Raw genomic sequence first — 10,845 nt, forward strand, 5'->3', positions numbered from 1 at the left:
GTTTATTCACCTTTTGTGGTGTTATGTTAACAACTCCTGGTGAATAGTTGTAGCTCTCCATCTGAAAAATGCAGGCCAGGTTATTAACCCCATCTGCTGCTGCTATTGACAAGGTCAATATGAACAAAGACTAATGGATTTATAGTGTTTGGCAAGTGCGATATGAGTGATTTATCCAGATGTCTTAGAAACAAAAGACAATTATGGGATTGGCATATAGTCTTGCTACTCAAAGGTTGGCGCATGGTAACAGTAGGGCTTCTTGCCTATCGAGCTGCCAACTACTTATTCTAGTGCCAAAATCAACATATAGAATAGATTCATATTTGTAGTGTGTTTATTTCAGTCTGGCTTAGGGAGATTTCATTCTCTGGGTACTCAGTCACACTATGCTTTTATAGTTTGCTTGTAAAATAAATATTTTTACACCTTATTATTTATACCTTATATATTTTAATGAATCTTTGTACAGATGGACAAATGAAATAATTGCCTCCTTGTAAAAAAAAAAAAAAAACCCCGCCAAGAACCTGTCCATGTCACCATCTCTTGTTTCCCGCAGATCACCTAAACTTTTTTTGATCAAATGAACTATTGCATGGAGGATACTATAGACTGGGCTTTGATAGCAAGTGAAATGGAAATAGAGACTCATAGATGGAATACTTCTAAAGTGTAATTTGTTTTTCCTTCTCCATTCAATTTCTTGGGCTCTGTGCCTTTTCTATGTAAATAACCCCCTCCATCCGCATTTCTTACATTTAGTGGCACACTGGGGGTTATGAGACCTGATCCCTGCTCTGCTAATTTGCAGAGCCCAGTGATCATGTACACGTTGCCCAGCCAGAGTTATATCCTGCTCCGTATAAGCCTGTTAATTGCTTAGCCCGGCTTGCTAAACTTACAGTAGCTGGATTGGCAAAACCATGAAAATCCATTTGCAAGCCGCTCGTAACGCATGACTGACTTGGTGGCTGCAATAGAAGCAGTCCGAGTGGGGCCGGAGCTGACATCACATGACTTGCCTTCAAACGCATGCATTGTCCCTGAATCTCCCGGAAAATGTCCAGTTACAACCTCCAAACGACAGCTTCCTGTCAATCAACTTGCATAAGGCCAGCAGTAAAAATAAAATCTGTGAGCCGTATGCATGCACGATCTATCATTGCTCGGCCTGCGATTTTGCAGCCATGTGATCAGGTCTGAGTACCCCCCCACTGTTTGCGCCACAACATGTTGATATGAAGCTGTACAGTGCAAAAAATTGGCCCCCTTTTTTAAATATCCTGAGAATTTTCAGAGATTATGGGGGAAATTTACTAAAGGAAATTTGTAAAAAAATAGGTGTATTTGTATTAAGAAATACACTTATTTTTGACTTTTACTATCCCGAAAATACGGCAATTCGTAGTCGTATTGATAGCACATCAATATGAATACGAATTGCCGTATTTTCGGGATAGTAAATGTCAAAAATAAGTGTATTTCTAAATACAAATACACCTAATTTTTACAAATTTCCTTTAGTAAATTTCCACCTATTTGTCTATTTTTACATGACTTTACTATATTTAAAGTGTGGTTGTCTGTCACATAGTTTGCAATATGTCTGCATAACATGTCAATAAGTTAGACATCGAGACAAGAACATTAACAAGAACTGTTAATAGTGGCTATAAATGTAGCCATGCTCATCCTTGATGGAATAAGGCCACTCGTGCGTGGTTGACTTGCTATAATCACTCCTGCTGCATAGAATCTTTATGCTGCACCATCGCCAATCAATGCTTTTCTATGAGCCGCAAAAGCATGGTGATGGAAAAACGGCAATCACCAAATATGTCCACATGCAGGTCAATGATTGTGGCAACTTCTGTATTGAGGTGTCCTCTTCACTAGTCGAGAGATTCTGGTTCTCACTCCTTAAACCAGGTGTTCAGGCACCTTAACCAGAATGCTCCTACTTAAGTGCCTTCCATGATGCTTTTTGCACCACGCTAAAGGCAGAAAGCAGTAATATAGCACTAGTTTACTTGTATTTCTGATAACATCTCAGGAGGGGAATGTGTCTATATGTATGTATGACGACACGTGGGGTGTTGAAACGTTGCTGTAGTGTGCTTTTTGAACAAGAGATTATTATCAAAATCGTTGGAGTGCTGCTTCTTTCTTGTCTTCTATGTGATGTGTATACATGCTGCGGGCACCCACGGGTCAACTTATTGGATGTGCGGCTGATCTATTCCTTTTTCTTTCCATTTTTATCTCTTGTGCCTCTATTCCTTTTTCTTTCCATTTTTATCTCTTGTGCCTCTACTAACAGCTAGGCATTATAGAGGTGCTGCCCCACCATTAGCGCAGTAAAAGGCCACATCTCTTTCTCTATATATATATATATATAATAATAATTGGGCAGATGTATTCAGCCGTAACAAGAGATAAATGCAAGGGTGATAAGGAGAGATAAATGTCCAGCCAATCAGCTTCTTACTTTTTTCAAACACAGCCTGTAACATGGCAGTTAGGAGCTGATTGTCTGGACGTTTATCTCTCTTTATCACCCTTGCATTTATCTCTTGTATCTCTTGAACAGTAGTATGCTGTCATTGATGATTGCCTCAGACTGAGCTGCATGTATAGGTGACAGAGGACATTGCTGACGACCCCTGGGAACATGCATCATTAACGATATAATGCGTACACACTGGACAATAATCATGAAAATGACTGGTTGTTATCATTCATATCTATATCTTTTAAAGGGCTGGTTGTTTAGCACAACACTATCTTTTATGCATTCTCTACAATGTCAGATTGCATCAGTTGCATTAAAAAAATAAAGAGACTAATGTAGTACTTATTGCACCACTTACAGTATTTTCATCCTGCTTTATAAAAGTAGTGTAGTAGGTGTTATGGTGTATGTACAACAGAATAATATGAGTGTAGTATAAATCAACACATTTAGTGAATAAACACATGCAGCAGACCGAGACAAGTCGGCCCCAGGAGAGCTCACTAAGATTTGGCACTTGATGTGTAATTTTTTTTTTTACATGTGTTTGCATGCAAGCTCAGGGATCTGTGGGCGGGGGGGCATCACAATGAAAAAATCCTATTCAAGACTAGACGACCGCTGATTGGCTGAGAGCTATCTCAGCCAGTCAGCTGCCGCCCAATCTTTTTAATAGGATTTTTCAATTCTCTCCACCGCACCCTGCTCTCCACCCGCAACACCGTATCAAATGCGAATGGCCACGGATGGCTGCACATAAGCGGTACTTGTTTCCTAGCACGGCCCCAGCGATAAAGATTGTGTCCATTGGGACCCCCCGAAATCGCGTCCACCGCATGCAACCAAATCGCATGAGATGCAATTGACGCAATTTTTACATTGGAGTCAATGTAAAAGGTTCCCTGAGACCCGATTTTACATTGGCCCAATGTTAAATGGCCCCCAGACCCCAATTTTTATTGTTTGCCAACCCTGATGGGTCAAATGCCCCCCCATTGTTAACGCCACCCCACGATGAACGCCAACCCGAAGCGTGGCGAGCGCAGCGAGGCCGCGAGGGGCAGGGGTACGCGTCCTCCGACCTTTTCATACCCCCACTATCCACGTCGGCGTGGAGTTGATTTTATATAGTATTACTTCACAGGTATTACGCGTCCCCTCGCTGTGCTTGCCACGCTTCGGGCTCGGTGGCTCGCTGCACTCGCCACACTATATAAAATCAACTCCACGCCGACGTGGATAGTGGTGTATGAAAAGGTCGGAGGATGCGTACCGCTGCCCCTCGCGAGCTCGCTGCGCTTGCCATGCTTCGGGTTGACGTTCATCGTGGGGTGGCGTTAACAATGGGGGGGGGGGGATTTCTCATGTAAAATACCCATAAGGGTGGGTATACAATGAAAAATCTGGCCCATTTAACATCGTTCCCTATGTAAAATTGCGTCCATCGCATCGGTCGCATCACATGCCTTAACTTAAGGCATGCGATGGACGCGATTTTTTTAATTGTCGGGGAAAAGGCTAAAAATAGCCCTGAAATCGCGTCAGTCGCATCCATAGCATACTTTAACTTAAGGTATGCGATGACCCACAACGGGCGCCGTGCTAGGAAACAAGTACCGATTTATCTTTTGTGCAGCCTGTCCAACCTCCTACTATGATCCGATTTCTAGGCCCTAACTGCTGGAATCGGGCCTAAATTGTGTAGTGTATGGGGGCCTTTAGTCTGATAGTAAACCAGTGCTTTTTTGGAAAATGTTACTGTTGCACAATGTCAGTTCATTATGTCAAGTCTCTGAAAGCATGCCCTGTTCCTGAACCTAGGGGTTTACCGCATTTCTACAATACTTTGCACTGACTTGCAGTAACATGAAGTCTGTAAACATATGTCGACAATGACAAGTTTTCAGTAACCTCAGGGTAGACATGAATGTGCATTATCTTTTTGTTTTAGGTAAGTAAAAAAATAACCAGAAGCTGCTTTTTTTATTTTTTTTTAAGCTTGCAGTAATTACTTTAATTCAGTGCTTCAGTGAGGAAGTTAATTAGCACATACGCCATGTAGATGCCTGAAATACGTGGTGATTCTAAAATCTGTTCAGCTCATCACTGAAAGAAAAAAGTTGAAAAAAAAAGATTGACTGATGTTGGTCTGCCCTAGCGGTATTTATTAACCTCTATTGCTTTATGTGACTGAGCCCTACAGCAGCTGCAGGTTGTCAGTAGGGCTTCCTCTGTGGGTGGCTGTGTGAATAGTTGGTGAAACACTTCACTATGTGACATTAGAACATTAGAGTACAAATTTATTCTTGCATGTTTTGCTGTAATGTTTTTTTGGTACTTGTTTCCTAGCACGGCCACAACGATTTACATCGGGGTGGTCGTGTCGGAAAAATCGGGTCGATCGCATCGCATGCGATTTGGTCGCATGTGATGCGACCGACCGATTTTCGACCTGATTTTTTGATTGAATGAAATGTAAATCGGGTCCCTGGGACCCGATTTTACATTGGATTCAATGTAAAATATTCCGAACCCCCCCAAATTTAACGGCGTAAACCCCACCCCACGATAGACGCCAACCCGAAGCGTGGCGAGCGGCGGCGGTGCGCGTCCTCCGACCTTTTCATTCCCCTACTATCCACGTCGGCGTGGAGTTGAGAATAGAATAGTGTGGCGAGCGCAGCGAGCCACCGAGCCCGAAGCGTGGCGAGCGGACGCGTATACCTCGCGGTGCTCGCTGCGCTCGCCACACTATTCTATTCTCAACTCCACGCCGACGTGGATAGTAGGGGAATGAAAAGGTCGGAGGACGCGCACCGCCGCCCCTCGCGGGCTCGCTGCGCTCGCCACGCTTCGGGTTGGCGTCTATCTTGGGGTGACGACGGGGACATCTATAATGTGAAATGGGTCATATTGGCCCATTTCACATTTTTCACATTTTCTCACGATTTCAATGTTAAAAAATATTTTAACATTGAAGCCTATGGAAAAATCGGGGGCATCGCGTCGGGACCAATGTTAATGGTCCCGACCGACGCGATGCCCCCGATATTTTACCTTTCCCGACACGATTTCAATGTTAAAATATTTTTTAACATTGAAGCCTATGGAAAAATCGGGGGCGTCGCGTCGGGACCAATGTTAATGGTCCCGACCGACGCGATGCCCCCGATATTGTGTCCTAGCCGGCAAAATGGACCTGATTTCAAAGGAAATCGGGTCCATCGTGTGGATCGTGTACCTTAACTTAAAGGTACACGATCCATAAGATTGTGGCCGTGCTAGGAAACAAGTACCGTTTTTTTTTTTTTTTTTAATTGAAGCCTAGTAGTGCAACATACTGCTTGGTACTCAGCAAATTTATTTTGCTTTGCTCTTATTTTTAGCTCAATACACAATATGAAGTTTTACGGACAATGTATTGTTACAACATGAATTATAAAGATAAATAGTTCACATCGTATCGTTTGTGCGCTCCCACTGGTAGTAAGCCACATCCTCTGTCGTCCATACATGCAGCTCATTCTGAGGATGTCGTCAACCTCATACTCCTGGATGTGGCCACTGACTGTCTGTTTTGCAAGATTGCACATTGTTATGCTTAGAACACACTAGACAACATGAAAACAATACAATGTCACTCTCAATTTCCATTGAACTCTCTGAAACTCCTGGACAAATGATACAGTTACAGTGCATACAGGTCACATCCAGGAGTATGCGGTCATTGACAATCTCCTTAGCTTGAGCTGCATGTAGAAGTGACAGAGGGTGTCGTTAACAACATGTGCGATCGCGCATCGCTAGCGATATAGTTAGTACACACTGAACGATTTTAAGCATTTGTCATTATGAATGGTCATTATTGGCAACATCATGTAAATTGTTGTATAGTGTGTACCCAGCTTCATGCACTATATAACATTTGTTCTGGAATTCAAGGGAAATCGATGACTACCTAATGTTTGCACATCGTATAGTGTGTACCCAATAGCGTTAATTCTCATAATGTTATTATATTGCAGTTAAACACAATATCTTTAAGCAATGACGTAGTGTTAGTAACATTATACACATGTAAATGCATGAGGCCCACACACGCGGCGGCTGTGCTATGCACACAGTGATGTGTCAGGGCCAGTGTTCTCCGGTCACAGCACTGACCCTCACTGGCAATCTGACTAGATTTATCCTATCCTTAATCGTGCGAAGGACACTCATTGCTATGGCCCCTAGACACTGAGTGATCCAGTCAAATTTGATCGCTTAGAAAACCGGCTGAAATCACCCCGTGTGAAGGCCCCATAGTATTAGATTTATGCTAAATTGAAATTTTTTGGTTTTTAAAGTTTTTTTTTTTTATGTAAGGGGCAGATTGAGATTGGTATAGCATTCAGTTGTGGTACTTATGACACGCTTATATAGTTATATACAACAGTATTTATCTACCTCTTTATATCAGAGGAAGTATTTACCTTCTTGTCATTATTTATACAGGAGTTTCGTCACCAGTACTGTAACTGCGCTTATGTTAGTATGTTGGCTGGATTAGTTAATGCTAACATCTCACATTGCAGTGTAACACTTTACATTCTCCCCTATGCCATTAAACTGTTTTAAATATGTGGATTTGGTAATTACCCAATGCAGCATAGTAGTAGCCTAGGGTGTTTTACTGCAACATACAGTATGGGGAGGGGTTTCAACTGTTTTCTAGTGCCATGTTCCCACTGCAATTGTGAACAACGTAGTTTTTACCCAGCGCCAAACCCCGTTCTCACTGCTAAGGCAAATTTCCGGGTGAAGCAGCTCTACCCGTTAATTTGCCTTTTAACACAGGTTTTTTTGCAGTGTGAACCCATGTCTGCATTCCGGGATCTCAAACACTGGTAAAAAGAAGGGTTGGAGACCCGGGAATTTTGACACGGGTTGACCCGTTCACACTGAAAAAAAAAACCCTGTGTTAAAAGGCAAATTACCGGGTCGACGTGCTAGACCTGGGAGAGCAGTAAGAGAACGGGTTATGAGATCCACAAAGGTTTAGTTACAGTATGTCTCTCTTTTTTTTTTTTAAAGGTGTTGATTATAAATAATTGTCGGAACTATTATCGTCCATGTCCGTTTTGTGATCCATAATTGCAATTCTTTTTTTCCTTAGAACAAGAGGAAAGCTGGACAACAATCAAAGGGAAATTCCTGGCCATTAATGTAGCCAGCATGAGCTGTGCTTGTCCTCGGAGCCCAAAAGGCCTCTCACCAGCAGCTCATTTGGCAGATGGAACAGCAGATCTCATCTTAGTGCGCAAATGCTCTAGACTGCATTTTCTACGACACCTTATCAGGCACACAAGAAGCAATAGTGATCAGGTATTTTGTTTTTAAATAAATAATTAAATCTCATAAGTTTATTGGGGATTGCACCATGGCACAGCATGCTAGCGAAGTGAGAGATCTTACTGTAAATTGAGGCCTGCAGAAGTGGATTTGGGCAGTTTGCGTAATACATTTTCCTACACTTTTATCTGTAGATGCATTAGATTAGCAAACTGTTTTTCATTAGTGTGAGATGGATTGTTGCTTTTGACAGCTTTGAAAGCTGAATTGTTTTACACACCAAGAATAACAACTTGCTTGTTTTCTTACAGTTTGACTTTCCATTTGTTGATGTTTATCGGATAAAGAATTTTCAATTTACACCAAAGCATTTTGAAGATGATGATGCCGAAAGCACTGACTTAGTGAATATGGGTAAAAAGAACTTTGCTCAGATCTGCACAGACCACCCCTCATGTGGATGCAGCCAGGCGAACAGTGTCTGGAACTGCGATGGGGAACCTCTGGATCAGACTGCGGTTGAACTGAGGTAGAAATTCAACAGACTCTGTGATTGTTCTGCTCTTAATATTGCTCAGTACGTGTGAATGTGTGCTACTGCACCTATTGTTTTATCATTGCACTGTAAAAGCTATGCTCAAGGCTAGTGTAAATATTTGACCAGCAGCTAACATCCTATGCAGATTGCTATATATAGATAGATAAATAGATCGATCTCTCTCTCTCTCTCTCTCTCTCTCTCTCTCTCTCTCTCTCTCTCTCTCTCTCTCTCTCTCTCTCTCTCTCTCTCTCTCTCTCTCTCTCTCTTCTCTCGCTCTCTCATATATTTATTTATATATATATATATATATATATATATTGATAAGTGCATGTAAGCCGGACATGATTACGCTTAGTCAGCCAGAGAGCTAGTTAATTGAAGCATTTCGATTACAAATTGTTCTTATTAGATACAAGTTGCCAGCCCGTCATGACGACGGAACAGCATAACCACAATGTCCGCACCAACAGCTCTGTGCGCCCGAATGGGGCAACTTTTAAATTGCTCAGTCTGGTGCCATCTATTGGCCATTCATACAAACAACACTTGAATTCCTCCTCTCCTGTAGAGTTGAGCAGCAGATTTAGGGCCAGATGTATCAAGCTTCAAAAGTGATAAAATGGAAAGGTAGGAGCTGATTGGCTGGCTGTTTATCACTCTCTATTTTATCACTTTTGAAGCTTGATACATCTGGCCCTCAGCCTTTTATTACATAGAATACTACAACTAAATGTGCAGGCACATTTATTTACTAGGTTTAACATATTGTGTTCTGTTTGTTTACAGAGTTCATTGTCAATTGATTAAACTATTTGCGCGTGGCATTGAGGACTCGCAGAAACAAGATGATGAAACCGCTAACAGGATTTAGTGGATATGATTTGAGAATGTTTTCTGAAGACTATTATGTCTAAGGTCTTTCTTGTTTTCTTGTTTGTTTTTCTTATTTATTGAAAATTTTAGGTGCAATCCACTTTGAAGGAAATATTATTTAATATGCTAAAAAAAAAATCTAATGTATTTTAAGTTTAATATTGCCATAATTTATAGTGACTTCTTATAAGAGTCTGATATTGTGATGTACATGACTAAAGTTGGGTATACCTTAGATGACACTGCAAACAGTACAATGCCTTTCATGATTTCCCTTTGACAAAGGATATACACTAGCTGTCATAAACGATATCTTCAGATTGAACTGCATGTACGGATGACTGAGGACATCGCTAACAACCAATGGGAGTGCAGATCAGCAACACTATAGTGCATACGCACTAGACGATCTACATGAAAATGTCATTATGATTGGTTGTTATTGTGTATATTGTTTCAAATATCCTCTGTGTACATAGCTTAAGGTTGCGTAACCTTAATAATTGCTTCTCTGGGGCTTTGCAGTGTTTTTATAAAATATTACAACTCTAGATTTTTACAGTCTACATTTGTTTGTACGGTCAATTAGAAAAAAATTACTTAATGACCACTTTAAAAATCTGTTAATAGATTAAAAGTAGACAAATTTAGAATCCTGTACTTTGATTATAATTGTGGTGCAATATATTGCAATTCTTTCATGGCTAGTCATTTTCTGCCACAAACCTAAATGTGGTTTGTCAATCCTATAAACCTAAATTAGGTGTCTGACAAACTACTTTTAGCCTGTTTGTTCTCAACAAAAGAACGTTACCCGTTGTGGCACATATTGACCAGTTGGTATAGTAAGGGCTAGCCAATTATGTCTTGAACTTCCACGCAACTTGTGTGATCTACAGTAGGCTAAAGATGCCATTTCTGTAGGGTTCTGGGTTTTGACAGTGTACACATATATATTAGAAGTGTGGAATTGTGTTTACATAGTTTAAAAGGGATTAAAGACAGTTTAATTATTAAAACTCACCAGCAAAAGTTTTTCTACTTGGAGCTGACCTTATAGAACATAGTGTCATATGAAATCGTTGTATATTTATATTTGGGGGTTGGTGATCAGCAAAATCTCCCCTCAAAATACTTTATTCTGAGATTGGCAGCTCTTTTTCTAGTTTCTGTGCTGGAATTGACTTAAATTATTATCAGCTCTACACCAATCACACTATATAGAAATGTTTTGGAGAAATACATAGGTGAGCCCCAGGTTACCAATTAATTTAAATCTGAAGCTGTATAGTGGTATATGCATGAACTATGGCTTTTTTCCCCCCTTATTACTACTTTTGATTTTTCAGCTGCATACATTGTGAGGGTGTAGGTTTATCTTCCCATTTTTACTGAATATATTGTAATTAAATCAGTAATCTGAACACAAGTACATTTATAATTTAATGTACAGTACTTTTGGTAAAGCTTTACATTTATTTTTGCCCCATCCTGAGATGCACATATATCCTTTTTCTGTATTAATGTTTGTTTAAAATGCCACTTTGATCGGTTGTTCCAGCGTATTTTACAACTGGCACAT

The 10,845-nt window shown here is 40.7% G+C and overlaps 1 protein-coding gene across 1 annotated transcript in view; it reads left to right on the forward strand.

Annotated features, from left to right (window-relative positions):
- CERK (ceramide kinase) overlaps positions 1–9,814 on the forward strand; it is an 80,651-nt gene extending 70,837 nt beyond the window's left edge. Inside the window, exons 12-14 of the mRNA XM_083182917.1 lie at positions 7,674–7,882; positions 8,161–8,378; positions 9,177–9,814. Of these exons, the coding sequence (XP_083039043.1) occupies positions 7,674–7,882; positions 8,161–8,378; positions 9,177–9,261 (512 nt within the window). The 3' untranslated portion in view covers positions 9,262–9,814. The remainder of the gene's footprint in view (positions 1–7,673; positions 7,883–8,160; positions 8,379–9,176) is intronic.
- The last annotated feature ends 1,031 nt before the right edge of the window (positions 9,815–10,845 follow it).

The sequence above is a fragment of the Crinia signifera genome, chromosome 4, assembly GCF_055691185.1.
Source record: "Crinia signifera chromosome 4, ASM5569118v1, whole genome shotgun sequence".
Taxonomy (NCBI): Eukaryota; Metazoa; Chordata; class Amphibia; order Anura; family Myobatrachidae; genus Crinia; species Crinia signifera.